General features: G+C 36.0%; 1 protein-coding gene across 1 annotated transcript in view; it reads left to right on the forward strand.

The window, feature by feature from the left end:
• Positions 1-5,414: 5,414 nt before the first annotated feature.
• LOC103084048 (serine/threonine-protein kinase MRCK alpha-like) overlaps positions 5,415-19,802 on the forward strand; it is a 64,818-nt gene continuing 50,430 nt past the window's right edge. The window contains 1 exon segment of the mRNA XM_082931069.1: positions 5,415-5,513. Coding sequence (XP_082787195.1) covers positions 5,415-5,513 — 99 coding nt within the window.

The raw sequence follows: 19,802 nt of genomic DNA on the forward strand, positions 1-19,802 counted from the left end.
CTTTCTGCTGAGAGGAACGAGAGCAGGGATAAGCTAGTAGCAATGAACAATAAGCCAGTAGCAAACAGCATATATAGTGTGCTGTTTTCTAAATATCAATCCCCACAAAAAGAAACAGGGTTCCTCGGAAAATTCTTGATTCCATATCTAGGACAATGAAAGAACAAGATGACCTTGGTACATCTTATGCCAGAAAACAATTAAGCCTTCAAATAATATTGGAGCTTGTGAAAAGGACTTAAGAGTCTGCTTGAAGTGTTTCCCTCTGACCAATAGGAGATAATTGTCCAGACAGGATCAATATTTTTTCCCCTCCTAAATTCATATGTTGAAGTCCTAACCTCCAATGTGATGGAATTTGGAGGTGGGGGATTTGGGAGGTGACTAGGTTTGATGAGGTCATGAGAGTGAGGCACTTATAAGAGACATCAAAACCGCTCTCTCTCTCTCCAAACACACATGAAGAAGAGGCCATATGAGCACACAGTGAGACGGCGGCCACCTACAAGCCAAAAGAAGCCTCAGGGTGACACCTACTTTTATGATGCCTTGTTCTTGGGCTTGTAGCCTCCAGAACTGTGAGAAAGACATTTCTGTTGTCTAAGTTACCCAGCCTATGGTATTTTGTTATAGTACCCTGAGCTGACTAATGCAGGAGACAATTGAGCATCAAAATAAATATGGAATAAAATGAAATCAGAGCCCATTAGTATATTCAGGTATAAATAAATTAAAGAATACATAATAAGTGAGAGAAAAGGAAAAGCTGTTTCTTATAGTGAATGCCAATTAAATGTAGAAGGAATGACAACATTGTAAACCTGTCTTCAGAGCATATTAATAACATTCAGGTAAGAATGGTCAGTGGATGAAAGTTTGATAAGGAACAGGATAACTGCTGAATTTTGAAATATTTTCCTACAGAACAGCTTATTAGTTAGAAATGGAGAACAGCAAATTTACAGTAAAGAAACAATCTGGTTACCCAAAGTTAATATCACCAACAAATGGGCATCAAGTGACTCTGGGGCTCATGGAGTTGGAGTTTGTGCCATCTTATAGGGCGCAATTGGGCAGAACGTCAGTTTTACGTTTTACGGAATTCCTCTCCAAGCCGCTAACATGGAACTAATCATGTGGAAACCAAACTGAAAATAATTGATCTTTATTTGTCAAAGTCTCCAAGTCATAAAAGACAAAGACAAACTGAGGAACATCTCCAGATTAAAGATGTCACCTAAATGCAGCTAGCAGTCCTGGATTCCATCCTGAACCTGGAGAAAAATAATTACAAAGGACATAATTAGGACAATTAACAAAATTTGAATAGAGGTTATATTTTAGTTAATAGTGTTGTGTTGATGTTGAATTTCCAGGTTTTTAATTTTGTACTGTGGTTATGTAAGGAGTGTCCTTATTCTTAAGTATTTCAGGGGTAATAAAGCTTAATGTCTGTGACTTACTTTCAAATGATTCAGAAACAAAACAAAACAAAAGAAACAAATGGAGAGGGAGAGTAAGCAAGAGGTAAAGTAAATGGGGCAAAATGTTTAAAATGGTAAATTTGATAAAGAATTTACAGGAGGTCTTTGTCTATTCTTAAGCTTTTCTGCAAGTTTGAAATTTTATCAAAATTAATGGTTACCAAAAAGAAATATCTCAACAAAACAAAACAGAATTATGAAACGACTTATAGCAATTTCTGCTTGTCATATATATATATATATATATATATATATATATATATATAATCATATATATGTATGTATATGGAAGTTCAGAGTTCAAAGGCTATGTTGAATGATTCAGTATCACAATGTCATCACCAGAATGTCCTTTTGGATTTCTCCCACCCTATGATCCAGGGAAGGATTTCCTCCTTTCCCACAGGATGGGCCATTATACATGGATGCCCATCAAGCCTGTACAGTTATGTCTTCTCATTTAACTGCCACTGAGGCCAGTGCCTTCCTTGGAATCCTGGGGCAGGATCCTTCCAACCTCAGGGAGCAGGAGTTGGCCTCACACCAGCAACTCCTTTGGACAGTTGCAAGACTTGGAGCTAGACTTTCAGGCCTCCCTGCTCCACCAAGATCTCCAGGAGGGGAAACCCTGGGACTGTTTGTATCACTATGAGCAAGGACAGAACGCCTTTATCCTGTAGGGTGAATGATTTTATGCCCCTACAGAATGCCTCAGGAAGGTACTTAAGGCCAACGTCTGCAGTTCTTTTCCTATTAATTTACCAGTAATAACTCAATTACACTTTTTAAAAATATATGCTAAATAGTGTTTATACTTAGAGCTGGGTTTCAGGGCTTCTGCTTTCAAAAAATACTTATTTTTTTAGCTAAATTTCTATTTTCTTTTCTAAAAAATTATAACAGGAAACGGTGCTTTGAAATACAGGTAGCACTATATTTAAATACATCATGAAATTAATGAATTAGGGAATTACATGTGTTTATTACTCTTAAACATTCTTCAGCTCATTTTCCTGAGTATCAAGTTTTGACTGAGATTAAAAATTAAGACAATTTCTGTAAGATAACTCTTTTTTGGTGTGTATTTAACAATAACAACAAAAAGCTGTGTGTCCACAATGTGCAAATATATATATATATATATATATATATATATATACACACACACACATATATATAAAGAAAATTAATAAAATTTAAATATAGGCTATACTTTAGTTAATAGTGTTGTGTCGATGTTGGATTTCCAGGTTTTTATTTTTGTACTGTGAGTATGTAAGAAGTGTTCTTATACTTAAGTAGTTAAGGGGTAATAAAACATAGTGTCTGTGACTTATTTTCAAATGATTCAGAAAGAGAAACATATGGAGAACAAGCGTGAACAAGAGATAATATAAATGGGGCAAAATGTTTATGTGTATATATGTATATATATCTCTATATCTATCTTCTGATGCATGTATACACACACAATTTTTTGAATGTATATATTTTAGATGCTTTTAACTACTCTGCCAGGTAAATACATATTAACACTCCATTTTGTGTCTTAATTTAGAGATGCTTTTTAAAAATTTTATTTCTTATTTTTATTTATTTTTTGGCTGTGTTGGGTCTTCGTTGCTGCACGTGGGCTTTCTCTAATTGTTGTGAGCGGGGGCCAGTCCTCTTTGCGGAGTGCAGGCTTCTCACTGCGGTGGCTTCTTTCGTTGTGGAGCACGGACTCCAGGTGCTCAACTTCAGTAGTTGCAGCACGTGGGCTCAGTAGTTGTGGCGCACTGGCTTAGCTGCCCCTCAGCATGTGGGATCCTCCCGGACCAGGGATCAAACCCGTGCCCTCTGCATTGGCAGGCGGATTCTTAACCACTGTACCACCAGGGAAGTCCCCAGAGATGCTTTTAACATATTTAGGTTCACATAAATCCTAGCAGCTAGAACCAAATTGGTTCCCAGGAATATGTGACCCAATGCCCATACTAGTTTCACTGTTGTTTCTTCCCTGCACATATTTTGGTTTGTGTTTGCCTTGTGTCTTGCCTAAACTCTTTTAATTGTGATTTGTTCGTAGGCAGTTATTTCCTTTTAAATTCCATAAGAATTTGTTCAAGCATTGTGCTCAGTTTGCTTCTTTGATTATTAACATGCAGGAAAGCCACACAAGAAAATATTTTTTCTCCTGAAAGCCCTTCATATCATGTATCACATGTAAGTATATGTGAGATTCAGCTTTATTTCAAAAATTTCCACTATAATCACACTTAATACAAAAACATCATAATTGAGCCTAACAAAGTTTCTGGAGATCAGATTCGAAGAAATGTATTTTTCAAGTTCAGTTATATGAGAATCTGTGATATTACCTCTTACTGTAAAGATACAAGATGCTCTAAGTTTTCATTAACAATAAAAATATTCAAAATTGTGTAATTTGTTTCTATAGGGCACGTCTTTTCTAAGGTGCTCAAAGAATTTGCTTATTTACTGGTAGGCGTTGATTGTGATCCAGCAGAGTCATTCTATGACGACTGCTGCTTCACGAAGATTGAATGGCCAGTGGAGACAGTGAGAGTAGGGCTCTTGTGTTCTCCCTGCATTTGGCCCAGAACTCTGAGAGTTCCACTCCAGATCTAACACTGATATCATATGGGATTTTAGATACAGATTATAATTTATTGACAGTATATTAGACTTAATCATAAGTTACAATTATAGTTGTTGCCACTGTTCTTGTATCCTGTTTCCCTCTCTCTTGAATTCGGCTTTTGTTTTTCACTAGAGAACATCCTGGAAGAATTCTTTCAGAAAAGTTTGTGTGTTGTAAACTATCTACCTCTTTGTATGTCTAAAAGTTTCTTTCGTTCACTCTTATACTTGAGTTTTCATTTGCCAGCACAGAACTTGCTGGGGAGTGATGGGACTAACCATCTCATTAACTGAGCGATCCTTCTGGGAATGGAGGTTTAAGGCTGTTACAGTAATAAGTGGTATAGACTGTACATAATGCTTACCAGTAAGCTATTTTACAGTTGGGTGTAGTGTAGATTTTCAGTGCTTACATTAATATTTACATTAATCTCTAATTAAGAATAAACAGTTCAGAATAGTGACATTTCTTAATTAAGTCCATAAAACTGTCTTTACCTTGAATTAATGAATTCTCCAACTACATGGTCTGAACCTAGGAATTTGTCTTCTCCTGTCTAATGTTTCTTAAATCCAGCCAGCCACTTCACATTTTCTAAGAGCATTGTGAAAATCCAGGGCTATATGTTTTGGTAGCATCTCTAGACTTTTACTCTTTTCTGTTGGTCGTAAATTATTTATGACTCCTTAAATAGTCTTATGCTAAGATTTGCTGTCATGTATCTTTCTCATATCCTCATATAGGTTGATTAATTTTTTTCCATGTTTGCATTTTATATCTGTTTTTTCTTTCTATATTGCAGTAACAAGGATGAAAAGGATGCCCAGGACTTGATATTAGAAAAAACCAAAGAAGTGGAGTCTTTACGAAATTAAAGCTTGGTTATAGGAGCAAGAGTGAGTGTCAGTCACATCCCAGGAAGACTCATAGAATGGAAAAAAGGAGAGCTAAAAATGATGATAAGAAAGTTGCTGAATAATGTCAATTTGTCTAGATCTCAACCTGAAAAATGCCTTTTCATAAGAGATGAGCCCTGCTTTTTTGGGAGGGGAGGCAGCTATCATAGTTATAAGCAGAAAAATGAGACTGTTCATATGAATCTTTAATAATATCCCCAAATTTAATGAAAATAATACAATTTAACAATCAGTTTTTCTATTTACTATTCAAGAAAACTAATGGTTCCCAGCACCTCCTAAGTTTTTCTGGAAGTGATTTAAAATTTTGTAAGTATAAGATGGAAATCAAAACCTACTTATCTGATTTTGTAGAAAATGCCAGGGGCAATGGAGCTATTTGATAAACTGGATATGTCAGCTATGCTTAAGTTGGAGTTGGCTTTCAACAGCGAATTTCCAGAAAGATCCTCCCAGAGGCTGCTCCAGGCACTCTAAACTGGTAAGACCGACTGACACCAATTTTTTTTTTTTTTTTTTGCGGTACGCGGGCTTCTCACTGCTGTGGCCTCTCCCGTTGCGGAGCACAGGCTCCGGACACGCTGGCCCAGCGGCCATGGCTCACGGGCCCAGCCGCTCCGTGGCATGTGGGATCTTCCCGGACTGGGGCACGAACCCGTGTCCCCTGCATCGGCAAGCGGACTCTCAACCACTGCGCCACCAGGGAAGCCCGACTGACACCATTTTTAAAACGACTTATTTACAATCTGGTTGCAAAGTACTTAAAGCATAGTTATGTGTTTAGTTTTTTCCTATGACATAAAGTTTAGTATTGTTTTTTAAAGAAAAGTTTTTTTTCTATGAAATGAAAAGTAATGAAAATTTGAAAGCAATTAGTTACTTTTAACATATGTACTTTCAACAGGCTTTAATTGATTCTGGCATCTCTACAAAATGGTATCAATAATACTGAAAACTGAAAAAAAAAAAATAATAATAATACTGAAAACTGAATCATATGTGAATGACGTTTCTGTTGTTTTCTCCTTATTTGCAAAATTTCCTTGATTCGCAGGCACCCAAAATCCTCTAGTAAGAAATACCTCGTATATGTATAAAAATTTTTTTTGAATGAAAATAGAATGAGGTAAACTCAAAATGTGGCCTATTCCCCATAGACCTTTAACTTCTAAAGGGTCTACTGAGGTTGGTTTTCTCATATTTTTAACTATAGCTTGTAACTTGTATATTGCAACATGTGTATTTTTTAAAGGGCTCCTCTCTCCATTCTGTTTGCTGGTTAGTGAAGCAGTTTGTTTCATTCTTACCACAAAAATAGAGCAAATTAAACTCCAACACTGTGGATGATAATATGATAATCATACAAATAGACAATAAACATAGCTAATGAATACATCAGTGTAGGTGAGGTGGTGTAATATTGGAGAGTAAAAGGAAGAAAAGAAAGAAAATTCAAACCATTGTGAAAAAATATATATGACATTCATTGCTTATGTAAACATGCTCCAAAAGAGTCATTTTAGTGAGATGAGAAGAAACATAAGCCTCTGAGGGCCACTTTCATGCCTAAAGCCTTATTCACTTAACTGTAATTGTTAACATGTGGATCAACTTCAATGCAAGAAGTTGAATTATTAAAAGCCAAAAGCTTTACATGCTGCAAATGATCCATTTATAAGATCAGTATACTTTATTAAACATGAAAAGGAAAAGACATTTCTCATTGTGTGAATTATACAGTGTAAAGAGCTATCAAATAACATCTGTGTAATCGTCCACAATAAACATTTCATATTATATTTAGGGCATCTCAGTTCACATATTTGCTCAAAAGTAGGCGTGTAAATCAGATTGAAAGTTAAATAATATATATACACATTTATTTGCTCCATTATTTTGGTTCCTTAAGAAACAAACCTTGATGTAGTTGCCAAATCTCTTTCACTGGAACTACTTTTTTTCAGCATCATGATATATTTCCTGAAAACATGTTTGTAATTGGTAAAATTTTTCAATTCATATCAGTCACTTCCCAGTTTTGGAATGCTCGCATGTGTTGCAGCATGAGACAAACCACTCTAGTGATGGGGAAGTCGGCTATTGTTCAAATTGGACAGAGTTGAGGCAACACAGGTCTGTGTGTTCAGAGCTGTAAGAGGAGGCAAAGTGGGATACAGCAAAGTGCAGCTGTGGAGACATCATGGGAGACATGGGAGACTCCCTCAGACTTGAATCAGGATGGTCCTGATCCTCCTCCGCTTTTCTTTTTCTTTTCTTTTCTTTTTTTTTAACATCTTTATTGGGGTATAATTGCTTTACAATGGTGTGTTAGTTTCTGCTTTATAACAGAGTGAGTCAGTTATACATATATATATGTTCCCATATCTCTTCCCTCTTTGTCTCCCTCCCTCCCACCCTCCCTATCCCACCCCTCCAGACAGCCACAAAGAACCGAGCCGGTTTCCCTGTGCCATGCGGCTGCTTCCCACTGGCTCTCTACCTTACGTTTGTTAGTATATATATGTCCATGTCTCTCTCTCGCCCTAACACACTTCACCCTTCCCCCTCCCCATATCCTCAAGTCTGTTCTCCAGTAGGTCTCTGTCTTTATTCCTGTTTTACCCCTAGGTTCTTCATAACATTTTTTTCCCTTAAATTCCATATATATGTGTTAGCATACGGTATTTGTCCTTCTCTTTCTGACTTACTTCACTCTGTATGACAGACTCTAGATCTATCCACCTCATTACAAATAGCTCAATTTCGTTTCTTTTTATGGCTGAGTAATATTCCATTGTATATATGTGCCACATCTTCTTTATCCATTCATCCGATGATGGACACTTAGGTTGTTTCCATCTCCGGGCTATTGTAAATAGAGCTGCAGTGAACATTTTGGTACATGACTCTTTTTGAATTATGGTTTTCTCAGGGTCCGCATGCCCACTTTAAGCCATTTTCAACTATCTGTTAACCTTTTTGTTCTCCACTAAGATTTCCTGACATTTGCCCATGACTCTGGAAGCTAAAAATGTGTAACACTTTTCAATACATGGGTTTCTTAAATTCTTTTCATTATGAGGGTATTTATAATATGAGAATTTAATAAAAAAACAACTGTGGATGTTACTTTTAACTGAAGGGATATTTTATTGTCTTAACAGAAGCCACTTCTTATGCAAATGAGTTAGTGGAGCTTCTACCTGTCTGAGTTCCTCTTTCCTTTCATGCCACAGTTTTTTGGCTCACATTGGACTGGATTAGAGTCCAATGACTCTGAGCCTGCACCAGTGATGAATATTCTGGAGGGGAGGGAGTAGGCTCATAAGGAATTAAGGATAGGAAAACTCTGGAAGTAAATAAAATTGCCCTATAAATATTTGTGAGTGGACTTTTTTATGGACAATAGAAGAAACAATTAAGAGAACTTGAGTACCCTTGCAAAGATGAGAACCAAGACAGGTTCTAATTCAAGAGAGGTGTAGGAAGCACTGAATGTAGGATAAGTGATGTAGTGTGTTCAGGTGGTGGTGGTCCCAAGGCTGAGGCTCCAGAAAAGAAGTCAAGGCCAGAGTATTGCTCACTACACACCAGTGGATGGGGTACTTTGGATAACAAAACATTGATAGGTGGGAAAGACTATATATATATATATATATATATATATATAATCACCATACTTAAGTTAACATTTTTATCCTGGAATTTTATTTTTACCATTATTTTTTCTCTAAATGCTGCAGAGCAATACAATCCTTGTGCAGTATTATGTGGCATTTCTGAACACCCTTCCTTATTTGACTATTAAGCAATTGTGTTTAGTGATTTATAGCTGGAAAACTCATACTCCTGGCAATGTCAGTTGCTAAAGGTATGCTAGTTAGAGAAAGTCTGAATTCGTGCTTTTTCTTCTCTCATATTTAAGTAAAATTATAATCTTACAATAAGACTTCATTTTGAATATATTTAAAGTTAGTAAAATTGCTAAATGGTAATGCATGGAATTTCTTTAAAATTCCTTTAAGGAAAAAAGCCTTGTAGTTGGATACTTTATTCTGTCTAAATAAATAAAGCCTTGACAATATGATAAAAGTTTTAAGTATAATTAATATTTGTTTTATGTCTGCCTGTGTTCTTCTTATAGAAACAGGCAAAGAAGTGCATATGTTTGACTCTCCATATCTGTGGGTTTCGCGTCTGTGGATTCAACCAACTCAGATCAAAAACATTAAATTAAAAAATTCTGGAAAGTTCCAAAACGGAAAACTTGAATTTGCCATGCACCAGCAACTATTTACATAGAATTTACATTGTATTAGGTACTATGAGTAATCTAGAGATGATTTAAAGTATACAGGAGGATGTGGGTAGGTTATAAGCAAATACTACATCATTTTATATAAAGAACTTGGGCATCAGAGGACTTTGGTATCTGCAGGGGGTACTGTAATCAATCTCCTCTGGATACTGAGGGGTAATTGTACTAGGTACCTAGGAGGAATAATTTGAAATTGATTCCTGAAGTGGGGAGGAACTAGCATAGAAAAAGCAGCCATCATTGGCATGACCATATTGCTGAAATCCCCTTGGGGTTTCCAAAATTGTTTCAAGTTCTGTATGAACCTAATACTATTAGAGAAGAGAAAGCTATGATTTGACACACAGGAGTTAATTCATGAAAACTTATATAATTTATTTATATACTTCTATTATAAGTTTACCATAAATTTGCTAAAAATTATTGTTTCGTTTGAGATGCAGAATGTTTAGGTATATTAAATGTACTTAACATACAAAAATAAATATAAACATACTTTGACTTAAGTATATATAGATGATAAACCAGATTACCTCTGAAAATATGGTTTGAGAACAATTTTAAAGAGATTAAGGTCCAAAAAGTCATGAACGTTAGTTTCAATTTTCTGAGTTTAATAAATTTTTGCTGTTGTGTTCCAGGTTTAGTGCTACCAGACCCAAGTTCATCTTCCTTGGCACTTTTATTTTTTTTTCTTTTTTTGCAGTACGCGGGCCTCTCACTGTTGTGGCCTCTCCCGTTGCAGAGCACAGGCTCCGGACGCGCAGGCTCAGCGGCCATGTCTCACGGGCCCAGCCGCTCCGCGGCATGTGGGATCTTCTCGGACCGGGGCACGAACCCTCGTCCCCTGCATCAGCAGGCGGACTCTCAACCACTGCGACACCAGGGAAGCCCGGCACTTTTTAATACAACTACTTATGCCGTGGCTCAGTGTGAAGTAAGTACTAAACTTCTTGAGTATGTTCTACAGCCACTTCAGAAGTCACTGATGTGCTCAGAGTAGCACTTTCCTCTTGCAATAAAACTGTTTTAATATTATTACCTGGGAGAGGCCTGAAGTCTTGATATAAGCCCATAGGAAAGAAAGTTTTCATGGAAAGTAAGGCTGCAAGTTTATGTAAGTTACAAGGTCATCTGTATTAGAATTAAAATAACAAACAAAATATTTTACACTGTGAACTATGACACACATACAGAAGAGCGTATAAAACACCTCTATAGCCTGCACTCAGGTGAAGACAGGAAACATGACTGATGCCCCAGAAGTGTGCCCTTCTAGTTGGTAGCAAGCCCTCCCTCTCGGCTGTGGGCAACTTCTACTCTGCTGCTCATGGTAAGGACGTCCTTGTTTTTATGTTTTTACACTCGATGTATGCATCCCTACACAAGAGGATTTAATTTTAGAATGTATGTAAGTGGAATCATACTGTGTATGTCCTTTTGTGTCGCAGCATGGATGAATTTCATCCATGTGCAGCAACAATATGTTCAACTATATTTCAGTATATATGATGGTCTATTATATGAATATATTGTAGTTTATTTACCCATTCTATTATTGAGGAACCCTTGGCTATATGTCTGGCTCCAGTCAGAAAAATAGGAACTATAACAGTTATTTTAATAGAGACATTTTATTTTATCTATTTTGAAAAGCTTTATTTAGGTTTAGTTGATATACAACTGATGTACATATTTAATGTATACAGTTTGATGACTTTGTACATACACAAACACCCATGAAACCATCACCACAATCAAAGTAGTAGATATATCAATTACCTCCAAAAATTTCCTTGTGCTTCTTTTTTGTTGTTGTAAGAACACTGTTTTTGTTTGTTTGTTTGTTATGTTTCTTTGCTGTGTGGCATGTGGGGTCGTAGTTCCCCAACCAGGGATTGAACCCCGGGCCCCAGCAGTGAAAGCTCGGGGTCCTAACCACTTAACTGCCAGGGAATTCCTGTAAGAACGCTTAACATAAACCTCTTTAACAAGTTCTTAAGTGCATTTAACCACATGGTTAACTATCGGCACAACGTTGTACAGCAGATCTCTAGAATTTATTCATCTTGCATAACTGAAACTTTGCACTCACTGACAGATATTTCCCCATTTTCCTCTCCCTGCAGTCACTGACAATCGCCATTCCACTCTCTGCTTCTATGAGTCTGACTATTTTAGATTCTTCTTATAAGTGGAATCATGTAGTATTTGTCCTTCTGTGACTGGCTTATTTCACTTAGCATAATGTCCTCTGGGTTCATTCCTTCATTTTAAAACAGAGATTGGTTAAACAGACATTGGAGGACTAAAAATGCAAAAAGCAAACGGTGAGGTGACACAGAGGCAGGAGAAGCTACCATCTCTGGAGCTTGAAAAACAAAAAGAAGGGGTAGGAGTTTAAGAGCCTAGAAGCTTAGAAGATGGGGCTGGTTCACAGAGTGTAGAAGGAGACTGCAGACCAGGACCCACTGCTGCTGGGAGGAAGGGATCTACAGGCAATTACAGAGTCGTTGTGCACTAGGCAAAAGGAAACACCAGACTTTTCAGAGATGATAAACACTGGCTCTTTGTCAATGCTAATTTCTGGGACACAAAGCACCACCAATGTCCATAAGTCAGCCTGGAGCTATATCATATAGGAGGTAAATGACATTTTGGGCTGGGACTGTGTCTCAGTGGACTCAAAGGGACCATGAATCTAACCTGTGGTTACTGAATATATAATTGGAATAAATATACTAAAAAACTGGTATGATCCATGCATGATCTCTGCAGTCTGGGGAGTGAGGGAGGCCTATTACGGTAAGAGCTAGATGGAGGACCTGAGGCCTTCTCTTTGGGGTAGTCTTGTAGGCAGAATTTGAATTGACCTTTAGAATTAGTTTTTGCCACCTGTTGTACATACCCTGTAAAATCCCCTCCCCTAGAGTGTGGGGAGGATCAGTGAAAATGATAGAATATAATTCTTATCATTAGGTTACTCATCAGTTGACTTTGAGTTAATGAAAAGGGAGACTATGCTAGGTGGACCCAGACATAATAAGGTGAACTCTTTACAAGAAGGTTGAGTGTCAGAGAGATGCTATTATGCTGACCTTGAAGACGCAGCCTCCGTGAGTTTTATAGCTGTAAGGAAATGAGTTCTGCTAACAGCCACATGAGCTGGAGAGAGGACCCCAAACATCAAATGGGATACCAGCCTTTCTGATACTTTGATTTCAGCCTTGTGAGACACTGAGCAGAGTACCCAGCCATGCCAAGCCCAGATTCTTGACATGCATAACCGTGAGATAATAAATAGGTATTGTTTCAAGGTGCCTCATTTGTGGTAAATGGTTACTCAGCAATAGAAAACTAATGCAAATAGTAAAGCAAAAGCAATACGAATGTCCTGGGGGCAGTTGAAGAGGGTAGTGCAAAGATTTGAAAAATGTAGGGTTGGTTGTCTTTTTCAATGTCCTTTAATCACCTTCTTGCCCTGTGCAAAAGCACGTAGATATTGGAGAATGCAGTAGTTTATTGAAGCTTAATCAAATGGTGGCTGTAGTTTCAGCTCCTATTCCGCATCTCTTATATTTACGGGAGAAAAATTTTAAGAAGCTCTTGTACCTGGTTCATAGTTACCAATCTTACAAATGCTTTTGTTCCTTTTATACCAGTTTGTAAGTTTGGTTTTGCACACAAAATGATTTGGTTGCTTTTTTGGCTGATGATAACTGTAAAATAATAGTGATTTTCAGACATATCTCTATTTCAAAGATGTTAAAACATAAAAAAAATGTGCATCTTAGAATTTGTAAAATATGGTCAATAATAAACTTGGAAATAATTTCAGGGAAGCAATAATAAAATATGGCATGACATATTTAAAAAAAGAATCAGTGGACATAACTGGCAGCAAAATGAAGACAGTGGAAGGGAGAATTTGTGATTTAAAAGACAAACCAGAACAAGATGGAGAGAGAAAATAGAAAATACAGCAGAGAGGATAAAAATTGTAGGAATTAAGTGAAAAATTCCCAGCAGTTGACCCAAGTCCTGAAAGGTGAGTAGAGAGAGAAGAGCAATAGTTAAAAATGTCATAGTGGAGACTTTTTCAGACTCAAGACTAGACCCACAGTTGCAAGAAGCTTAGAAATTCCAAGCATGATAAAGGAGAATATATTAATGTCTAGATACATTGTAGAGCTGCAGAAAATGATGAAGAACAAAATCTTTAAGTCATCCAGAGAAAAAAGATTGATTACCCTAAAAATAATAGCAGAGGGAATGATAGCTGAATTCTTAAAAATTTCAACAGAAGCTGGAAGAGGAAAGATATATTCAATGTACTATAAGAAAATAACAGCAAACCTATCTATCAAAAACAAGGATGAATTTCTTTTATTTACAGATAAATGAAAACTAAGAGAAGAGGATCTGTCAGCAACAAAATCTTATTAAAGGAAATTCTAAAGAGTGTAGTGTAGGCAGTAGGAAACTGATTCCAAATGGTAGGTCTAAGATAGGAAAGGAAAAAAGAACAAAGAAAGTGGTAGATATATAAGCAAATGTAAATTAGCATTGACTGAATAAAACACTGATAATAATTTCTACAGAATTAAAAAACAAACCAAGATGGACTTTCAAATGGAGACAATAACATTTAATTCAAAAGAGGGGTAAATGAATTGAAAGTATCCCAAGATCCATGTATTGCTCAGGAGGAGGGTAAGGATTTGATCAAATTCAGATTTGTGGAGTTAATTGTACATGCTTTAATTTCTAGGGAAACTACAAATAGGATAGGAACAGTATTAAAAAGTTCAAAGGTGAAAAAGTAGTTATAACCATATTCAGCCAATCTAACAAGACAAGAAAGGAGAGGAAAAGAAACAATGAATACATGGGAGAAATAGCACAAACTAAGATGATAGAAATAAATCTCAGTAAAAAAATGATTAAAAGTGAAGAAAATTACTCCAGTGAAAAAATAAAGATTGTCAGACTAGATAAAAATAAAATCTAACATATACTCTCCATAAGGGAAACATCTAAAACATAAGTATACAGAAAGCTTTAACATCTAAACATTAGCTAAAACAAGTTACATAAATATCAGATAAAATAAAATCTAAAGCAAAAAAAAATAGTGTAGGTAAAGAAAGTCAATTATATAATAAAGGTTATTTTACCTGGAAGTCACACTAATCTTAAATATATACTGACCATATAATGTAGTCTAAATATAAATAATATGGAAATTGACAGAACTACAAGAAGAAATAGACAAACTGACCACTACAGTGGAAGATCTGAACACACATTTCTCAGTAACTGACAGACAATATTTGAATAAAATGATTAACAAAAGTGAACAAATATGGACAAGTGGGCAAATATAGAACAGTTCACATAACACATGCTGAATGCATTTTCTCTTTAAAATCACAGGGCTTCCCTGGTGGCGCCTGCAGATGCAGGGGACACGGGTTCTTTCCCTGGTCTGGGAAGATCCCACATGCCGCGGAGCGGCTGGGCCCGTGAGCCATGGCCACTGGGCCTGCACGTCTGGAGCCTGTGCTCCGCAATGGGAGAGTCCGCAATGGGAGAGGCCACAACAGTGAGAGGACCTCATACCGCAAAAAAAAATAATAATAAAATAAAATAAAATAAAATATATGTTAAATTCCTAATGTAAATCAAGAAATACCTTTTTAAGTAAACTATTAATCAAAGGAGAAATTCTAATAGATATTAGAAAATAGCTTGAAGTGAATAATAAAATACTACATATCAACACTTGTGGAATGCAGCTAAAGCAGTATTTAGAAAATATTTATAGACTTATGTACATAAACTAGACAAGAAGAAATCCTGAAAAGTTAATGGGCTAAGCATCCATTTTAAGAAGTTACAAAAAGAAAAGCAATTTATACCCAAAGAAGGTGGAAGGCAAAAGTAAAAATAATAATGACATAAAAAAGTAACATAAAATAGAATGGAACAGTAAAGCCAATAATTTCAACCTTGATAAAGCTAATAAAAGTGACAAAAGTGTGACATGGTTCATTAAGAAACAAACAAACATAAAGACACATAAAACCAATATGAAAAATGATAAAGATAGTTAAAGTTAATAAAGTATATAATAACTTTAGACCATTTCAAAATATGCAAAAAATCATGTCAATATATGAACAAAAGGACAAATTGTTAGAAAGTATCACTTATTGTAATCAACTCAAGAAAAAAAATGGAGAAAAGCTTATATTCCTATAATCATTAAATAAATTGAATCTGCTTTTAAGTATCTCCCCACACATAAAACTCCAGACCAAAATAGCTCTATCAAACATTTAAGATGAAATAATTTTAATTTACACAAAATCTTCCAGAAAATAAGAAAAGAAGGAAATCCCTGTGATGGTTAATTTTATGTGTTAACTTGAGTAGGCCACAGGGTGTTCAGACATTTGGCCAAACATTATTCTGAGTGTGTTTGTGAGTGTATTTTTGCATAAAATTAACATTTAAATTGAGAGACTAAGTAAAGAAGATTGCTCTCCCCAATGTGAGTGGGCCTCATCTAATCAGTTGAAGACATGAATAGATCACAAAGACTCACCCTCCAGAGAATAAGAGAGCACTTCTGATTGACTACTGAGCTGGGACATCAGTCTTTTCCTGCCTCTGGATTTGAACTTTGGCTCTTCTTGGGACTGAAAGCCTGCTGGCTTTTGGACTGGAACTTACACCATCAGCTCTCCTAGTTCCCAGTCCTTCAGATTTGACTGAAACTACATCATTGACTCTCTTGGGGCTCCAGCTTGTTGACTTCAGGTCTTGAGATTTCTAAGTCTGCATAATAATGTGAACCAATTCCTTACAATAAATAAATATGTATAAAATATATGTATAAATATATATTTATGTAAGATAAAAACATATATATATATACACACATACATAAGGATACATAAAAAGATATAGCTATTAAAAAGAATTGGCTCACATGATTATGAAACATAACCAATAGGAGATATAGATATATAGATACAGATACTGATATATATTCCTGGTGCTTCTGTTCCTCTCGAGAACACTAAGACAGCTTTTGGTGCTTAGAAGAGAAGTGCTGCTGTAACAAATACCTACAAATGTGGATGGCTTTGGAACTGAGTAAAGGAGAGAGGATGGGAGAATTTTGAGGTGCATGTTAGGAAAAGCCCAGATTGCTATGAAGGGATTGTTGGTAGAAATATGGACATTAAAGGTGATTCTGCTGACAGCTCAAAAAGAAAAAAGGAGAGCTGGAGAGAAAGCCTCCATCTACTTAGAAAAAAATAGAAATATTCATGAACAGATTATTGGTGGAGTGTAGTTGTTAAGGCCCATTCAAATGGAAATGAGGAAGAGCGTATTGGAAATTGGAGGAAAGGCGATCCTTGTTATAAAGTGGCAAATAACTTGGCTGAAGTGTGTTCTAGTGTTTTGTGGAAGGTAGAACTTGCAAGCAATGAGATTGGATATTTAGCAAATGAGATTTCTAAGCAAAGTATTGAAGATGTGGCTTGGGTTCGCCTTACTGATTACAGTAAAATGCAAGAGCAGAGATATGAATTGAAGAAGGAATTATTAAGCAAAAAGGAACCAGAAATTAGAAATTTAGAAAACTCTCAACCTATTCATATTGCAAAAAAAGAAAGCTTGTTCTGAAGAGAACACTGAGGGTGTGGCTGAACAGCCCCTTGATAACAAGATCATGGGTGTGATGCATGGATTTAATGAGTCATCTCGGCGAGGCCAGGAATAGAGATGGCATTAAACCAGCAGAGACACTGCCAGTTTGAAGTAAAGGGGACAGAGAAAGCCAGGGAGAATGAAGGAAAGCTGTCAGACTTCTTGGGTTCACAGAAGAGGACCTAGAGCTATGTGGCTGTGAACTTGCACTATTCTTAAAGGAAAGGGAAGAATGACCTGAAAGGCAATTCAGAGATCATAAGGGCTGCCACTCGTATCATAGGCCCAGGGTACAAAACTATTTGCTCCTCTGTTTCAGAGGCAGAGCTTCTGTAGAAAACCATGTGGGCAGGTCCCATCTAGCTGAAGGGGCAGGGTCACCCCACAGAGGAGGGGGGGTTGAGGGTGATGCTGCCACCTCGGTGGGCAAGGAAGGTAGGACATTGAGGCAAAGAGGATTATTCTGGAGCCTTAAGATCTAATGGAGTCTGCCTTGTTATGTTTTCTACTTGCTGGGGACCTGCCACCCCTTCCTTCTCTCCTATTTCTCCCTTATGGAGTAGGAAAGTCTATCCTATGCCTGTCCCAACATTGTATTTTGGAAGCACATAATATGTTTGGTTTCATAGAGTCACAGCTTGGAGAGGAAGTTTGCCTCAGGATGAACTGTACCTCAAATCTCAAACATACTTGATTTAGATATTTAGATGAGATTTTGGACTTCAGACACTAGGGATGATGACTAAATGAGTTAAGACTTTGGGACTGTTGTGCTGGAATGAATGTATTTTTCATATGAGAAGGACATGAATTTTGTGAGGCAGAAAACTATGAAATGAATTTTGTCCCCCACTAAATTCTCATATTGAAGCCCTGATCCCCAGCGTGACTGTATTTGGAGATAGTGTTTTTAGGAGGTAATTAAGGTTAAATGAGGTCATAAGGTTGAGACCCTAGTCTGATAGTATTGGTGGCCTCTTCCATGTGAGGGCATAGTGAGGAGCCAGCTGTCTACAAACTAGAAAGAAAATTCTCACCAGAAACCAACCACGGTGGCACCCTGATCTGAAACTTCCAGCCTCTAGAACAAAGAGAAATAAATTCCTGTGTTTAGTCACCTAGTCCATGGTACTTTGTTTTGGCAGCTATATTTGACTAAGACACTCCCCAAATTATTTTATGTGGCTCCTGTAACCTGATACCAAAACCTGATGAGGACAATATTAGAAGGGAATATTGTAGTCTAATCTTACTTGTGAACATACAGAATTCTTCTTCTGACATTAATGAGTATTTTGTTGGTTTTATACCTGTTGTGAAAAATAAAGGTTTTGTCTTAACTGAAAACAGAGCTTTAAATTTTAGCCACTGGTTTAAAAGATTATTGAAGGTAAGGCTAGGATAACAATGTTCGTATGGCTATTAAAGACAAAGGTACACAATCCAGGATTTTGGCTGAAAATACAGAAGCATTCTTTGAACTGTAGTTTGAATTTTAATAAGAACATGTATGGCTTTATCTGTGCTGATAACAATGGCATTCCTTGGAACACTTCAAAGATTATATACACTGTTTTCAGTATATTTCATTATTATTGCTCAATGGTAGAACATCTTCATAAAACACATACCAAATTTGATCTTTTGTACACTCTTAGCTCTACAGTGGGAATTCCCATGAAATGCTGAACATAATGAATTCTTTAAAAAACATTGCTAAATGGAATCCAGTTATATATAAAAAGAATAACACAGGATGACTAATTTGGTATTATCCCTGATACACAAAGTTTGACTTTAGAAAATGAATGAGCATAACATAGTAACAGATTAAAAATAAAAATCATATATCAATAAAAGCATAGGAACATCTGATAAAATTCAACATTCTTTTATGATACAAAAACAAAAGCAAAACCTCTCTTCCCAATTAGAAATAAAAAAGAACTTCCTTAATCTGATGGAAGGTATCAGCACCAGCAACAGAATTCATAGCAAACAGTGTAATTAATGGTGAAATACTGAAACTTTTCCATTTTTATATTTAGGGACATGACAAAGATGCCTGCTATGACTATTTCTATTCATTATGAAATGGAGGGTCTTTCAATAAATTTTTAGAATTAATAAAAGAGTTTAGCAAGGTGGTTAACTACCATGTCAATGTACAAAAATCAATATACAGAGTATATTGTATGTACAGAATATATTGACTACAATGTCAGTATACTCAAATGTCTTTCTATAGACGAAGAAGAAATATTAAATAATTATCTTTTTAAACACACACCATTTACAACAGCATAAGAAATCAAATATTTAGAAACAAATTTAAAAATAGCTAAAAGGCCTCTAGGAAGAAGTATTATAAAATTTAAAGAGGGACACTTGAAAAGGCCTAAGTTAAATAGAGAGTTATACTATAATCCTAGATTGAAAGACTCAATATTATAAAAATATTAATTCTCCCTTAATTGATAATATATCAGTTCAATCAAGATTCCATCAAGATTGAAGATTCAGTATAATATATCAAGATCAATATAATCTTGATAAAAATCCTATTTTTTTATGGAATTCACAATTTATATGGAAACACAAAAAGCCAAGAAAGTAAAAATGCTTTTGAAGAACAAATTGGCACTAAAAAATATCAAGACATTATAAAACTACAGTAATTAAAACCATATGGTATTTGTAAAATCATAGACACA

The sequence above is a fragment of the Lipotes vexillifer genome, unplaced genomic scaffold, assembly GCF_000442215.2.
Source record: "Lipotes vexillifer unplaced genomic scaffold, Lipotes_vexillifer_v1.1 scaffold859, whole genome shotgun sequence".
In the NCBI taxonomy this organism is placed as follows: Eukaryota; Metazoa; Chordata; class Mammalia; order Artiodactyla; family Lipotidae; genus Lipotes; species Lipotes vexillifer.